Raw genomic sequence first — 17692 nt, forward strand, 5'->3', positions numbered from 1 at the left:
GAGGAAGATCAGTAAAGATCTTTCTACAGATAAATCCATCAATCTGTTCCACTGTCTGAATGAACTGGATGATGATTCTCTAGTGGAGGAAATCCAGCAGTATCTGAAATCTGGAGCACAAAGTAAACTTTCTCCTTCACAGTGGTCTGCTCTGGTGTTTGTGTTACTGACATCAGCACAGGATCTGGAGGAATTTGACCTGAATAAATACATCACTCCAGATAAGATCAGAGATGAGATTCTTGTGAGAGTGATGCCTGTGATTGCAACATCCAGAAAAGCAATGTAAGTGAAGCTGAATGAAATTGTTCTACTGTTACAGTGTGGAGAACAAATCAAAGGTCTGAGCTGTTCAGATGAATCGAACTCTGCAGGACTCTTTAGACTTTTTCCTTTCTCCTCTTAGAAACCTTTTAGATCAGACTCTCTTACTTCCCCATTTGGATTCCCGGATCTCATCCTCCATGTTTATACAACGTGTGTGTGAAGATGTTCCTCAGCTGAAACTCTCGCCAAGCCAAATCTGAACATCTCCGACTGTCAATTCTTATTATTATTCCACCATTTAATCATTGTGTTCAACTGATGTGTGTGATGTTGAAAGTGAGACGCTGCAGTGAAGCTTTGAGAACTTGTTTGATCTTCTGCATTTCTGTTCATTATCTTTTATTTCCTTCAGTATCAGATGCAATGAAATTACAAAGAGAAGCTCTGTAGAAGCTCTGACCTCAGTGCTCAACTCAGAAACCTCCAGTCTGAGAGAACTGCATCTGACTGTCAATACACTGGATCTGACCTGGAATAAACTAGAAGATTCAGGACTGAAGCGTCTCTCTGCTCTACTGGAGAATCCTGAGTGTAAAGTGAAGACACTGTGGTAAGACCATCTCTCTGAGAGACACAAGAACTCACTAAAAGCTGCAGTGAATTGTTGTATACAGTGTTGTTTTACAGGTGAAATTTGCTGTAGCAGTACAACATCCAGTACAAATATTTATCTCTATTAAATCATCTTTAAATTCATTTATTTTCATTGATAAATTATATATGTTTGATTTACTTTGTAAGTCCTGGAGAAATCTGCTGCAACTTATTTTACACAAATGAAATCTGTCTATTTTGTAGTCATGCAACTCGCACTACATGACTGTCTAGACGAGGACTTCCATCAGTGTCTGTGACTGGTTCTCACACCAACACTGCAGGAACGAGGGAGAACACACAGGATGTGTAATGTAGAAACTGAGAGAGTGAAGTGTGTGTCAGCTTGCATTGCTCTGGACTTCCCAGTTTCATTATCTGTTTCTCAGAGCGACGTGTGTTTGTGCTGCTGCTCTCCTTCATCTCATCTTCTTTACAACTTCTTTATTGAACTGCAAATGTTTAAGATCTTCTAAGAGTAAAAATCCCACATTTACTTCTGTTTTTCCTCCACATTCACTTGGTCATTAGTGCTGCTCTCCTTCATCTCATCTTCTTTACAACTTCTTTATTGAACTGCAAATGTTTAAGATCTTCTAAGAGTAAAAAATCCCACATTTACTTCTGTTTTTTTCCTCCACATTCACTTGGTCATTAGTGCTGCTCTACTTCTAATCCCCTGCTGTGAAAATGAGCTGAAATACACCTTACACTGCCACCTACTGGTCATTTACTGCAGTTTTCTTGTGTCAGCAGTCTGAGATGAATCAAAGTGCAGTACAAATATTTATCTCTATTAAATCATCTTTAAATTCATTTATTTTCATTGATAAATTATATATGTTTGATTTACTTTGTAAGTCCTGGAGAAATCTGCTGCAACTTATTTTACACAAATGAAATCTGTCTATTTTGTAGTCATGCAACTCGCACTACATGACTGTCTAGACGAGGACTTCCATCAGTGTCTGTGACTGGTTCTCACACCAACACTGCAGGAACGAGGGAGAACACACAGGATGTGTAATGTGTAGAAACTGAGAGAGTGAAGTGTGTGTCAGCTTGCATTGCTCTGGACTTCCCAGTTTCATTATCTGTTTCTCAGAGCGACGTGTGTTTGTGCTGCTGCTCTCCTTCATCTCATCTTCTTTTACAACTTCTTTATTGAACTGCAAATGTTTAAGATCTTCTAAGAGTAAAAAATCCCACATTTACTTGTTTTTCCTCCACATTCACTTGGTCATTAGTGCTGCTCTACTTCTAATCCCCTGCTGTGAAAATGAGCTGAAATACACCTTACACTGCCACCTACTGGTCATTTACTGCAGTTTTCTTGTGTCAGCAGTCTGAGATGAATCAAAGTGCAGTACAAATATTTATCTCTATTAAATCATCTTTAAATTCATTTATTTTCATTGATAAATTATATATGTTTGATTTACTTTGTAAGTCCTGGAGAAATCTGCTGCAACTTATTTTACACAAATGAAATCTGTCTATTTTGTAGTCATGCAACTCGCACTACATGACTGTCTAGACGAGGACTTCCATCAGTGTCTGTGACTGGTTCTCACACCAACACTGCAGGAACGAGGGAGAACACACAGGATGTGTAATGTGTAGAAACTGAGAGAGTGAAGTGTGTGTCATTGTGTATCTGCAGGTTGATGTGTTGTGGAGTATCAGATGAAGGCTGTGCTGCTCTCGCAGCTCTGTATGTGCACCTGACCTTCATGAAGGAACAGAGAAATGTTCTTAAACAGAATCAGGTCTATAGGACACTTGCAGATGTTCACAGGAGTGCTGTAGATCAGGCTTTATACAGTCAGACTGGACATCTGGATCTTTTCCTCCGCTTTCTTCTGGGTCTCTCACTCGAATCCAATCAGAAACTTCTACATTCCTTAGTAACACAGACAGGAAGTAGCTCCCAGAACAAAGAGAAAACAGTTCATTACATAAAGAGGAAGATCAGTAAAGATCTTTCTACAGATAAATCCATCAATCTGTTCCACTGTCTGAATGAACTGGATGATGATTCTCTAGTGGAGGAAATCCAGCAGTATCTGAAATCTGGAGCACAAAGTAAACTTTCTCCTTCACAGTGGTCTGCTCTGGTGTTTGTGTTACTGACATCAGCACAGGATCTGGAGGAATTTGACCTGAATAAATACATCACTCCAGATAAGATCAGAGATGAGATTCTTGTGAGAGTGATGCCTGTGATTGCAGCATCCAGAAAAGCAATGTAAGTGAAGCTGAATGAAATTGTTCTACTGTTACAGTGTTGAGAACAAATCAAAGGTCTGAGCTGTTCAGATGAATCGAACTCTGCAGGACTCTTTAGACTTTTTCCTTTCTCCTCTTAGAAACCTTTTAGATCAGACTCTCTTACTTCCCCATTTGGATTCCCGGATCTCATCCTCCATGTTTATACAACGTGTGTGTGAAGATGTTCCTCAGCTGAAACTCTCGCCAAGCCAAATCTGAACATCTCCGACTGTCAATTCTTATTATTATTCCACCATTTAATCATTGTGTTCAACTGATGTGTGTGATGTTGAAAGTGAGACGCTGCAGTGAAGCTTTGAGAACTTGTTTGATCTTCTGCATTTCTGTTCATTATCTTTATTTCCTTCAGTATCAGATGCAATGAAATTACAAAGAGAAGCTCTGTAGAATCTCTGACCTCAGTGCTCAACTCAGAAACCTCCAGTCTGAGAGAACTGCATCTGACTGTCAATACACTGGATCTGACCTGGAATAAAGTAGGAGACTCAGGAGTGAAGTTTCTCTCTGCTGAACTGGAGAATCCTCACTGTAAACTGGAGATACTGTGGTAAGATCATCTCTCTGAGAGTCACATGACCTGCTCCTCAGTAGCACACATTCTCTAATAGTGAGACTGAAGCAGAGCTTTTAGGTTCAGCATCAATGTTCTGAGGAGGAACTTTAGTTTTTGTTAGTTTAAATTAGTGTTAATTGACCACACACACTCTCACACACACACACACACACACACACACACACACACACACACACACGCATATTCACACTCACATTCACACTCTCACACACACACACACACAGGATGTGTAATGTAGAAACTGAGAGAGTGAAGTGTGTGTCAGCTTGCATTGCTCTGGACTTCCCAGTTTCATTCTCTGTTTCTCAGAGCGACGTGTGTTTGTGCTGCTGCTCTCCTTCATCTCATCTTCTTTTACAACTTCTTTATTGAACTGCAAATGTTTAAGATCTTCTAAGAGTAAAAAATCCCACATTTACTTGTTTTTCCTCCACATTCACTTGGTCATTAGTGCTGCTCTACTTCTAATCCCCTGCTGTGAAAATGAGCTGAAATACACCTTACACTGCCACCTACTGGTCATTTACTGCAGTTTTCTTGTGTCAGCAGTCTGAGATGAATCAAAGTGCAGTACAAATATTTATCTCTATTAAATCATCTTTAAATTCATTTATTTTCATTGATAAATTATATATGTTTGATTTACTTTGTAAGTCCTGGAGAAATCTGCTGCAACTTATTTTACACAAATGAAATCTGTCTATTTTGTAGTCATGCAACTCGCACTACATGACTGTCTAGACGAGGACTTCCATCAGTGTCTGTGACTGGTTCTCACACCAACACTGCAGGAACGAGGGAGAACACACAGGATGTGTAATGTAGAAACTGAGAGAGTGAAGTGTGTGTCATTGTGTATCTGCAGGTTGATGTGTTGTGGAGTATCAGATGAAGGCTGTGCTGCTCTCGCTTCAGCTCTGAGATCAAACCCCTCACACCTGAGAGATCTGAATCTGTCTAGGAATAAAGTAGGAGACTCAGGAGTGAAGTTTCTCTCTGCTGAACTGGAGAATCCTCACTGTAAACTGGAGATACTGTTCTCACTAGTTCAGCTGAATGATCAGGCTGGAGATACTGTTCTCACTGGTTCTGCTGAATGGGATCAGGCTGGAGATCTTGTTCTCACTGGTTCAGCTGAATGTGATCAGGCTGGTGATACTGTTCTCACTGGTTCTGCTGAATGTGATCAGGCTGGTGATACTGTTCTCACTGGTTTAGCTGAATGTGATCAGGCTGGATATACTGTTCTCACTAGTTCAGCTGAATGATCAGGCTGGAGATACTGTTCACTGGTTCTGCTGAATGATCAGGCTGGAGATACTGTTCACTGGTTCAGCTGAATGTGATCAGGCTGGAGATACTGTTCTCACTAGTTCAGCTGAATGATCAGGCTGGAGATCTTGTTCTCACTGGTTCTGAATGTGATCAGGCTGGATACTGTTCTCACTAGTTCAGCTGAATGTGATCAGGCTGGAGATCTTGTTCTCACTGGTTCTGAATGTGATCAGGCTGGTGATACTGTTCTCACTGGTTCTGAATGTGATCAGGCTGGAGATACTGTTTTCACTGGTTTGGCTGAATGGGATCAGACTGGAGATACTGTTCTCACTGGTCCTGCTGAATTTGATCAGGCTGGATATACTGTTCTCACTAGTTCAGCTGAATGATCAGGCTGGAGATACTGTTCTCACTGGTTCTGCTGAATGGGATCAGGCTGGAGATCTTGTTCTCACTGGTTCAGCTGAATGTGATCAGGCTGGTGATACTGTTCTCACTGGTTCTGCTGAATGTGATCAGGCTGGTGATACTGTTCTCACTGGTTTAGCTGAATGTGATCAGGCTGGAGATACTGTTCTCACTAGTTCAGCTGAATGTGATCAGGCTGGAGATACTGTTCTCACTGGTTCAGCTGAATGTGATCAGGCTGGAGATACTGTTCTCACTGGTTCTGCTGAATGTGATCAGGCTGGTGATACTGTTCTTACTGGTTCAGCTGAATGTGATCAGGCTGGAGATACTGTTCTCACTAGTTCAGCTGAATGTGATCAGGCTGGAGATACTGTTCTCACTGGTTCTGCTGAATGTGATCAGGCTGGAGATACTGTTCTCACTGGTTTAGCTGAATGTGATCAGGCTGGAGATACTGTTCTCACTGGTTCTGCTGAATGGGATCAGGCTGGAGATACTGTTCTCACTGGTCCTGCTGAATTTGATCAGGCTGGATATACTGTTCTCACTGGTTTGGCTGAATGTGATCAGGCTAGAGATACTGTTCTCACTGGTTCTGCTGAATGGGATCAGGCTGGAGATACTGTTCTCACTGGTTCTGCTGAATGGGATCAGGCTGGAGATACTGTTCTCACTGGTTCTGCTGAATGTGATCAGGCTGGAGATACTGTTCTCACTGGTTCTGCTGAATGTGATCAGGCTGGAGATACTGTTTTCACTGGTTTGGCTGAATGGGATCAGGCTGAAGGTGTGTCTAATGCGCCAGAGGCAGGAAGAAGTGATGCCGGGGCGGGAACCCGAGGTGACAGAGGAGGAAACAGTAATAGATACTGTCAAAGCAGCTAAACGGGTGACTGAAGAAGAAATGAATACAGATTATGTGAGTGATGATGCACTGTTTAAAACACCTCCTGAAAAAGGAATAAAGTAAAGATGAGGAATGAAAAGTTAAAACACTGGTCTGAAACACAAGCTAATGAATGTGATGATGTTGAAAGTCAATAGGAGCAGAGGGAAGACATGTACCATATTTTTCGGATTATAAGCCGCTACTTTTTTCCCACATTTTTTTTATGAATTTCACAAACTTCAAGCCAAAAAACTGAACCCCATAACATTAGACCAATGACATTTTCAAATGGAAATGAAAAAAAAAACGCACCTCACCTGTGTTTTGAGCTGCACGGCTTCGGGAGAAAAAACTTTTTTTTAAACGCACGACGATGCCAAAAGATAAACTCTCGAGAGAAATAGTTATGAAAGGAAGGAGGAAGACAGTGAACAATGACTTTCTTGGTCGGCTACTGTTTAGATACAAGCCGTTGTAACGTTGCTGAGTCTGGGTGAAGGGAGAGCTCACAAACTCCAGTTGCAACAGAAATCATATAAGCACAGACAGGTTTCCAAAACTTATGCTTTTTTATTTTTCTTGGCAACAGCGTTACGGGTTAGTCAAAGAAACTTAGAACTGAGCGTCAGAAAATAAAAAGGACATATTGCTCGGTCTCCACACATGCAGTAATAGCGGATAAATGCGGCGCCAGGCTGTTCCCAAAATACCGCTATGCTCCTAAAGGAAGCGCAACATATTTCACCCATCTTTCGTTAAAGCCTGTGTAAAGTTCATTAGTTTCAATGTAGACAGGCTTATAGACAGGTGCGGCTTATTTATGAATTTCACAAACTTCAAGCCAAAAAACTGAACCCCATAACATTAGACCAATGACATTTTCAAATGGAAATGAAAAAAAAAACGCACCTCACCTGTGTTTTGAGCTGCACGGCTTCGGGAGAAAAAACTTTTTTTTAAACGCACGACGATGCCAAAAGATAAACTCTCGAGAGAAATAGTTATGAAAGGAAGGAGGAAGACAGTGAACAATGACTTTCTTGGTCGGCTACTGTTTAGATACAAGCCGTTGTAACGCGTTGAGTCTGGGTGAAGGGAGAGCTCACAAACTCCAGTTGCAACAGAAATCATATAAGCACAGACAGGTTTCCAAAACTTATGCTTTTTTATTTTTCTTGGCAACAGCGTTACGGGTTAGTCAAAGAAACTTAGAACTGAGCGTCAGAAAATAAAAAGGACATATTGCTCGGTCTCCACACATGCAGTAATAGCGGATAAATGCGGCGCCAGGCTGTTCCCAAAATACCGCTATGCTCCTAAAGGAAGCGCAACATATTTCACCCATCTTTCGTTAAAGCCTGTGTAAAGTTCATTAGTTTCAATGTAGACAGGCTTATAGACAGGTGCGGCTTATTTATGTTTAAAATAAAAATCTTTGTCAGATTCAGTGGCTTATAAAGGGGTGCGCTTTATAGTCCGGAAATTAAGGTAGTGACTATTCTTTTGATAAAGTCAAATCTTTTTACAAAGATCAATAAAGATGAAGAATGTGCAGGTTACAGATTCTTTTCCTGATCACAAAATGTTTGTTGATTCTGTTGGGATGTTAATGAGAAGTGAAGGTGAAGAAAAGTTCACCGTTCAGGAAATATATAGATTATGGAAAATTCCTGCTAAATGAAGATCAGAAATTCAGGGAGAGGATGGGGTTTGAAACAATGTAGTTTTCTCTGCCTTCACATGCTGAAATTTGTCTTGTGTGTGATCCTTCTCTCATTCTTCTTTATGAGTGTGCTGAGAAAAGGCTCTTAATATAAATGCTGCAGGAGATGCTTATAAAAGGACATTGTTATTTAAATTATTAAGACAGAAGAGAATTGATGTGATGTTTATTCAGGAGACGCACAGTGATGTTTTAAATGAAATGAATTGGAGGAAAGAAGGGGAAGGGGTGGTGGTGTGCTCTCATCAGCTCTTCTAGAGGAGGAGTAGCTGTGCTTTTGCTGCACATTTCACTCCTGTCTCTTCTGAGGTGAAGCAAGAAATTGCTGGTAGACTAATTTTTGTACGTGCACAGTTTGGAAAATGTAATGTGGGTTTATTAATGTATATGCTCCTAATAATGCTAATGAGAGAGTTTGTTTTCTTCATGATCTTAATTGAGTGGTAATTCAGATAAATGTGTTTTTAGGTGATGATTTTAATTGTACTGAAAATTGTGCATTAGATTGGAATCACGCTGAGCCCCATGCAGCTTCCTGCCGTGCCATGTGCACTTTGATTGAAACCCATAAACTGTGTGATATATGGAAACGTTTAAACAACAATAATAAACAATATACATGGTTGCACACTCAAGAGAATGTTATTTCTTTGGCTAGATGAGATCGACTCTACTGTTTTAAACATCATTTGAGCTGTGTAATTAGTCCTTCTGGGGTTTCTGATCGTGATCTTCTTATTTATAAGGTGTTTATATCAAATATAAGGTCGCAGAATTCCTATTGGCATTTTAATGTCTCTTTGTTGTGTGAAGCAAAGTTTAAAGAGGTTTTTCGAATTTAAATAAAAAGGAATTGAAATAAAAAAGAGTTTTATAAATGTAAAACAATGGTGGGATGTTGAAAAAGTTGAAATTAAGTTATGTCAACAGTATACTTTCAATGTCTCTAAAAATATTACACAAAAAAATGAAAGAACTTGAAGAGGAAATTGTAGAGGTGCAAGCAATTTTGGAGTCTACTGGAGAATAAAATAGTGTTGATGTTCTCAAGTCCAAAGGGATGGTACTTGCAGACCTGTTAGACGTGAAGGCAAAAGGTGCATTGGTCAGGTCACGCTACCAAAACTGAACACAAACGGATGCCCCATCTAAATTATTTTTTCATTTGAAAAGAAAGAATGGCAGAGTAGATACATTCACTCATTGTGATCAGAGAACGGGCAGGAGCTTACAGTTCTGTCTGAAATAAGACAGCTATACGGTTCTATAAAGATCTGTATGGGAGTGAAGATAAAGATGATGAGGAAATGTCTGCCAGTTTTTATCAAGGTTTACAGAAGCTTCCAAAAAGTCAAAGGAGGCACTAGAGAAGCCTTTGTGTGCACAGTTTGAAAATGTAATGTGGGTTTATTAATGTATATGCTCCTAATAATGCTAATGAGAGAGTTTGTTTTCTTCATGATCTTAATTGAGTGGTAATTCAGATAAATGTGTTTTTAGGTGATGATTTTAATTGTACTGAAAATTGTGCATTAGATTGGAATCACGCTGAGCCCCATGCAGCTTCCTGCCGTGCCATGTGCACTTTGATTGAAACCCATAAACTGTGTGATATATGGAAACGTTTAAACAACAATAATAAACAATATACATGGTTGCACACTCAAGAGAATGTTATTTCTTTGGCTAGATGAGATCGACTCTACTGTTTTAAACATCATTTGAGCTGTGTAATTAGTCCTTCTGGGGTTTCTGATCGTGATCTTCTTATTTATAAGGTGTTTATATCAAATATAAGGTCGCAGAATTCCTATTGGCATTTTAATGTCTCTTTGTTGTGTGAAGCAAAGTTTAAGAGGTTTTTCAATTTAAATAAAAAGGAATTGAAATAAAAAAGAGTTTTATAAATGTAAAACAATGGTGGGATGTTGAAAAAGTTGAAATTAAGTTATGTCAACAGTATACTTTCAATGTCTCTAAAAATATTACACAAAAAAATGAAAGAACTTGAAGAGGAAATTGTAGAGGTGCAAGCAATTTTGGAGTCTACTGGAGAATAAAATAGTGTTGATGTTCTCAAGTCCAAAGGGATGGTACTTGCAGACCTGTTAGACGTGAAGGCAAAAGGTGCATTGGTCAGGTCACGCTACCAAAACTGAACACAAACGGATGCCCCATCTAAATTATTTTTTCATTTGAAAAGAAAGAATGGCAGAGTAGATACATTCACTCATTGTGATCAGAGAACGGGCAGGAGCTTACAGTTCTGTCTGAAATAAGACAGCTATACGGTTCTATAAAGATCTGTATGGGAGTGAAGATAAAGATGATGAGGAAATGTCTGCCAGTTTTTATCAAGGTTTACAGAAGCTTCCAAAAAAGTCAAAGGAGGCACTAGAGAAGCCTTTGTGTGCACAAGAGCGATGGAAGGCATTGGAGATTATGGAGAGTAGAAAAGCTCCAGTACTTGATGCCTTTTGGGAGGTGTTGGGTGAGGATCTCTTGGATGTTCTCATTGAGAGCATAGCTGAGCTGTGATTACTCTACTACCCAAGAAAGGTGACCTTCAAGAAATTAAGAACTGGAGACCAGTGAGCCTGTTGTGCTCCGATCTGAAAATATTTTCTAAAACTCTGGCAAATAGATTAAGGGAAGTGATGGGGGACATCATACATCCTGACCAGACGTATTGTGTGCCTGGTAGGTCTATTTCTGAGAACATTTTTCTTGTTGGAGATGTAATAGAGGTTGCTGGCCTATTGGGCATTAATTTAGGGCTCATCTTCATTGATCAGGAAAAAGCTTTTGATAGGGTTAAGCACCAATATTTTTGGAACACCTTCGATGTTCTTGCTTTTGGCCCAGTTTTATTGGAGGAAAAGTGTTCTATAAAGATCTGTATGGGAGTGAAGATAAAGATGATGAGGAAATGTCTGCCAGTTTTTATCAAGGTTTACAGAAGCTTCCAAAAAAGTCAAAGGAGGCACTAGAGAAGCCTTTGTGTGCACAAGAGCGATGGAAGGCATTGGAGATTATGGAGAGTAGAAAAGCTCCAGTACTTGATGCCTTTTGGGAGGTGTTGGGTGAGGATCTCTTGGATGTTCTCATTGAGAGCATAGCTGAGCTGTGATTACTCTACTACCCAAGAAAGGTGACCTTCAAGAAATTAAGAACTGGAGACCAGTGAGCCTGTTGTGCTCCGATCTGAAAATATTTTCTAAAACTCTGGCAAATAGATTAAGGGAAGTGATGGGGGACATCATACATCCTGACCAGACGTATTGTGTGCCTGGTAGGTCTATTTCTGAGAACATTTTTCTTGTTGGAGATGTAATAGAGGTTGCTGGCCTATTGGGCATTAATTTAGGGCTCATCTTCATTGATCAGGAAAAAGCTTTTGATAGGGTTAAGCACCAATATTTTTGGAACACCTTCGATGTTCTTGCTTTTGGCCCAGTTTTTATTGGAGGAAAAAGTGTTCTATAAAGACATTGAAAATATGCTAAAAATCAATGGTGGTTTGTCTGCCCCTTTTAGTGTTAACAGGGGCATCAGACAAGGTTGTAACTCTCTGGAACACTTTACTCCTTAGCAATTGAACCATTATTAAACAAATGATGGTCTAATATAGAAGGCCTACTGTTACCTCATGTCAATCTGCAAACACAGATATCAGCTGATGCTGATGATGTAATGATTAAGGTCAATGGGCAGAATTATATAAATACTTGAGTAAAAATCATTCAAGAATTTGGAAATGTATCTGCTGCTAAAATAAATTGGAGTAAGAGTGATGCCTTAATTGTTGGGAAATGGAAGAAGGGGCCACCTTTATTACCTAGTGGGTTAACTTGGAAAAAGGAGATCTTTAATATGTAGGAGTGTTTATTGGAGATGCTGTCACACAAGAAAATAATTGGTTTGGGCTGGTTAAAAAAATAGAGGGCAGGTTAAAAGGTCAAGGTCTGGTGCATCTGTTTAGTAGACCTGCAACTTTTTGCTTGCAGTTTATCCAGAGACTGTTAACTGGGCCTGAAGATCTAGTTTGGAGGAAAGTGGCTCAGAACATATTACAGCAGATCGATAGAATTGGACTTGACAGTACTGTGGTATTTACGGATCACAAACAATTGAATTTCAAAGGACTTCCTTCTTTTTATCAAGAACTATTTAAAATGTGGGGACTTTTCAGGTTTATCAGGGTCTATAGCTCCGTCGCGGCCCCCCTTCACTCACTCACCTCCATAAGTCAGGCCTTTAACTGGAACCCAGAGGCTTGAACGGGCCTTTACTAAACTAAAGAGTCTTTTCACCTCAGCCCCTGTTCTGGCCCTTCCGGATCCAACCCGCCAATTTGTGGTGGAGGTGGACGCCTCAGATCTGGGTGTAGGGGCCATTCTGTCTCAGAGAGGTGCCCGTGACCACGGCCTGCACCCGTGCGCATTCTTTTCCCGCTGTCTCAGCCCAGCTGAACAGAACTACCGTGTTGGTGATCGTGAGATCTTGGCTGTTAAGTTGGCCCTGAAGGAGTGGCGTCATTGGATGGAGGGGTCCGAAGTTCCATTTCTCGTCTGGACCAATCATTGAAATTTGGAATATATGCGGACTGGCAGGAGCCTGAATCCATGTGACGCACGTTGGGGACTGTTCTTTGGGCGATTTAACTTCTCCTTGTCCTACCGGCCGGGGTTGCTAAATGGGAAGCCTAACGCCTTGTCCCGTTTGCACTCCCCTGATGAGAAGGAACCACCACCCGACCCCATACTTCCCACCACTGTTACTGTCCGCACCACGGACGTTCAACATTTCCCCAGTGAGTGTGTGTGTTCAAAAGTATTCTGACATTATTGCTTTCCTCAGCATTAACCCAGTGAGTGCCACGACTGTGTGTTCAAAAGTATTCGGACATTATTGCTTTCCTCAGCATTAACCCAGTGAGTGCCACGACTGTGTGTTCAAAAGTATTCTGACATTATTGCTTTCCTCAGCATTAACCCAGTGAGTGCCACGACTGTGTGTTCAAAAGTATTCGGACATTATTGCTTTCCTCAGCATTAACCCAGTGAGTGCCACGACTGTGTGTTCAAAAGTATTCGGACATTATTGCTTTCCTCAGCATTAACCCAGTGAGTGCCACGACTGTGTGTTCAAAAGTATTCGGACATTATTGCTTTCCTCAGCATTAACCCAGTGAGTGCCACGACTGTGTGTTCAAAAGTATTCGGACATTATTGCTTTCCTCAGCATTAACCCAGTGAGTGCCACGACTGTGTGTTCAAAAGTATTCGGACATTATTGCTTTCCTCAGCATTAACCCAGTGAGTGCCACGACTGTGTGTTCAAAAGTATTCTGACATTATTGCTTTCCTCAGCATTAACCCAGTGAGTGCCACGACTGTGTGTTCAAAAGTATTCGGACATTATTGCTTTCCTCAGCATTAACCCAGTGAGTGCCACGACTGTGTGTTCAAAAGTATTCGGACATTATTGCTTTCCTCAGCATTAACCCAGTGAGTGCCACGACTGTGTGTTCAAAAGTATTCTGACATTATTGCTTTCCTCAGCATTAACCCAGTGAGTGCCACGACTGTGTGTTCAAAAGTATTCGGACATTATTGCTTTCCTCAGCATTAACCCAGTGAGTGCCACGACTGTGTGTTCAAAAGTATTCTGACATTATTGCTTTCCTCAGCATTAACCCAGTGAGTGCCACGACTGTGTGTTCAAAAGTATTCGGACATTATTGCTTTCCTCAGCATTAACCCAGTGAGTGCCACGACTGTGTGTTCAAAAGTATTCGGACATTATTGCTTTCCTCAGCATTAACCCAGTGAGTGCCACGACTGTGTGTTCAAAAGTATTCTGACATTATTGCTTTCCTCAGCATTAACCCAGTGAGTGCCACGACTGTGTGTTCAAAAGTATTCGGACATTATTGCTTTCCTGCCTGTTATATCCTCCTCACCCTTTTCTTCTACTTTAACCCTGTTTGTGCTGCGACTGTGTTTCGTTCTGAAGTATTCGGACATTATTGCTTTCCTCAGCATTAACCCAGTGAGTGCCACGACTGTGTGTTCAAAAGTATTCGGACATTATTGCTTTCCTCAGCATTAACCCAGTGAGTGCCACGACTGTGTGTTCAAAAGTATTCTGACATTATTGCTTTCCTCAGCATTAACCCAGTGAGTGCCACGACTGTGTGTTCAAAAGTATTCTGACATTATTGCTTTCCTCAGCATTAACCCAGTGAGTGCCACGACTGTGTGTTCAAAAGTATTCTGACATTATTGCTTTCCTCAGCATTAACCCAGTGAGTGCCACGACTGTGTGTTCAAAAGTATTCTGACATTATTGCTTTCCTCAGCATTAACCCAGTGAGTGCCACGACTGTGTGTTCAAAAGTATTCTGACATTATTGCTTTCCTCAGCATTAACCCAGTGAGTGCCACGACTGTGTGTTCAAAAGTATTCGGACATTATTGCTTTCCTCAGCATTAACCCAGTGAGTGCCACGACTGTGTGTTCAAAAGTATTCTGACATTATTGCTTTCCTCAGCATTAACCCAGTGAGTGCCACGACTGTGTGTTCAAAAGTATTCTGACATTATTGCTTTCCTCAGCATTAACCCAGTGAGTGCCACGACTGTGTGTTCAAAAGTATTCTGACATTATTGCTTTCCTCAGCATTAACCCAGTGAGTGCCACGACTGTGTGTTCAAAAGTATTCTGACATTATTGCTTTCCTCAGCATTAACCCAGTGAGTGCCACGACTGTGTGTTCAAAAGTATTCTGACATTATTGCTTTCCTCAGCATTAACCCAGTGAGTGCCACGACTGTGTGTTCAAAAGTATTCTGACATTATTGCTTTCCTCAGCATTAACCCAGTGAGTGCCACGACTGTGTGTTCAAAAGTATTCTGACATTATTGCTTTCCTCAGCATTAACCCAGTGAGTGCCACGACTGTGTGTTCAAAAGTATTCTGACATTATTGCTTTCCTCAGCATTAACCCAGTGAGTGCCACGACTGTGTGTTCAAAAGTATTCTGACATTATTGCTTTCCTCAGCATTAACCCAGTGAGTGCCACGACTGTGTGTTCAAAAGTATTCTGACATTATTGCTTTCCTCAGCATTAACCCAGTGAGTGCCACGACTGTGTGTTCAAAAGTATTCTGACATTATTGCTTTCCTCAGCATTAACCCAGTGAGTGCCACGACTGTGTGTTCAAAAGTATTCGGACATTATTGCTTTCCTCAGCATTAACCCAGTGAGTGCCACGACTGTGTGTTCAAAAGTATTCGGACATTATTGCTTTCCTCAGCATTAACCCAGTGAGTGCCACGACTGTGTGTTCAAAAGTATTCTGACATTATTGCTTTCCTCAGCATTAACCCAGTGAGTGCCACGACTGTGTGTTCAAAAGTATTCTGACATTATTGCTTTCCTCAGCATTAACCCAGTGAGTGCCACGACTGTGTGTTCAAAAGTATTCTGACATTATTGCTTTCCTCAGCATTAACCCAGTGAGTGCCACGACTGTGTGTTCAAAAGTATTCTGACATTATTGCTTTCCTCAGCATTAACCCAGTGAGTGCCACGACTGTGTGTTCAAAAGTATTCTGACATTATTGCTTTCCTCAGCATTAACCCAGTGAGTGCCACGACTGTGTGTTCAAAAGTATTCGGACATTATTGCTTTCCTCAGCATTAACCCAGTGAGTGCCACGACTGTGTGTTCAAAAGTATTCTGACATTATTGCTTTCCTCAGCATTAACCCAGTGAGTGCCACGACTGTGTGTTCAAAAGTATTCGGACATTAAATATTTCCTGCCTGTGCTAAACCCTCCTCTCCTGATTCTTATCGTCTGATGCATCCTGCATTTGGGTCCTCTCATCCACGAAGCTAGTCAACCGAGTTCGTTGACAGTAATTGATGAAGAATGAACTTTTGATATGTTGTTAATTTGAGTTTTGGGTTTATGTTTTGACATTGTTTGTTTGTTTGTTTGTTTGTTTGTTTGTTTGATTTTTTTTTACTTTTGTTTTGTTTTAGTTACTAATATCTAATAAATGTAGAAAAGTGTTGATATAAATGTGAATATGACGAGGCAGAATAATGAAGAAAGAGAAGATGATCTAATATCTAACAAGCTACAAAAATCCCTCAGTGTAGAATTGAGCTGTTGTGACTTTTATTGCAGCTCAAAAGTCCAATTAAACCTGCAGCATTAAATCTGTATTTCCAGTAGATTAACACCTGAAAATACAGTCTGGAGCTGAAGAACCTACAGCTTCTTTTACTTCACATTCAGATTTCAAAGATCTCACTTTACATGTTTCTCCTTTTCTTTTTCTTGGTCAGTGATGAGTTTGATGGTCAGTGATGGTCAGTGATAAATGTGATGGTCAGTGTTTAGTGTGATGGTCAGTGATATGAATGTAATGGTCAGTAAGGGGAGTGTAATCTCCCTCCCTTTCTCTCTCTCTCTCTCTCTCTCTCTCTCTCTCTCTCTCTCTCTCACACACACACACAGACACACACACACACAGACACACACACACAGACACACACACACACTCTCTCTCTCTCTCTCTCTCTCTCTCTCTCTCTCTCTCTCTCTCTCTCTCTCTCTCTCTCTCTCTCTCTCACACACACACACAGACACACACACACACACAGACACACACACACACACACTCTCTCTCTCTCTCTCTCTCTCTCTCTCTCTCTCTCTCTCTCTCTCTCTCTCTCTCTCTCTCTCTCTCTCTCTCTCTCTCTCTCTCTCTCTCTCTCTCTCTCTCTCTCTCTCTCTCTCTCTCTCTCTCTCTCTCTCTCTCTCTCTCTCTCTCTCTCTCTCTATATATATATATATATATATATATATATATATATATATATATATATATATATATATATATATATATTCTCTCTCTGATGTTTAATGTGTAGAAACTGAGAGAGTGAAGTGTGTGTCATTGTGTATCTGCAGGTTGGGTGATTGTGGAGTATCAGATGAAGGCTGTGCTGCTCTCGCTTCAGCTCTGAGATCAAACCCCTCACACCTGAGAGATCTTAATCTGTATATGAATAAAGTAGGAGACTCAGGAGTGAAGTGTCTCTCTGATCTGAAGGATGATGACCGTTAAAACTACAGACACTGAAGTGAGTAATAATCTGTTTTATATAAACACTGAAACTAATGTAATGATTAGTGTTATTTACTACATCAGTGTTATTTACTACATGAGCGTTATTTACTACATCAGCGTTATTTACTACATCAGTGTTATTTACTACATTAGCGTTATTTACTACATCAGCGTTATTTACTACATCAGTGTTATTTACTACATTAGCGTTATTTACTACATCAGTGTTATTTACTACATCAGTGTTATTTACTACATCAGTGTTATTTACCACATCAGTGTTATTTACCACATTAATGTTATTTACTACATTAGAGTTATTTACTACATCAGTGTTATTTACTACATTAGCGTTATTTACTACATCAGCGTTATTTACTACATCAGTGTTATTTACTACATTAGCGTTATTTACTACATCAGTGTTATTTACTACATCAGTGTTATTTA

General features: G+C 40.4%; 1 protein-coding gene across 1 annotated transcript; it reads left to right on the forward strand.

Annotated features, from left to right (window-relative positions):
* The first annotated feature begins 232 nt into the window (after positions 1–232).
* On the forward strand, positions 233–17257 carry LOC124376843 (ribonuclease inhibitor-like). The gene is made up of 3 exons (XM_046836137.1): positions 233–285; positions 680–877; positions 17083–17257. Exons 1-3 carry the CDS (start codon positions 254–256, stop codon positions 17237–17239), a joined length of 387 nt encoding a protein of 128 aa, XP_046692093.1. The 5' UTR covers positions 233–253; the 3' UTR covers positions 17240–17257.
* Positions 17258–17692: the final 435 nt, after the last annotated feature.

The sequence above is a fragment of the Silurus meridionalis genome, chromosome 23 (genome assembly GCF_014805685.1).
Source record: "Silurus meridionalis isolate SWU-2019-XX chromosome 23, ASM1480568v1, whole genome shotgun sequence".
Classification (NCBI taxonomy): Eukaryota; Metazoa; Chordata; class Actinopteri; order Siluriformes; family Siluridae; genus Silurus; species Silurus meridionalis.

Excerpts from the sequence above, each read along its gene's own strand:
- LOC124376843 (XM_046836137.1), top strand. The coding sequence starts at position 254 with ATGCCTGTGATTGCAACATCCAGAAAAGCAAT. Across the intron at positions 286-679 it reads GCAACATCCAGAAAAGCAAT|TATCAGATGCAATGAAATTA; the intron begins GTAAGTGAAGCT and ends TATTTCCTTCAG. Across the intron at positions 878-17,082 it reads TGTAAAGTGAAGACACTGTG|GTTGGGTGATTGTGGAGTAT; the intron begins GTAAGACCATCT and ends GTGTATCTGCAG.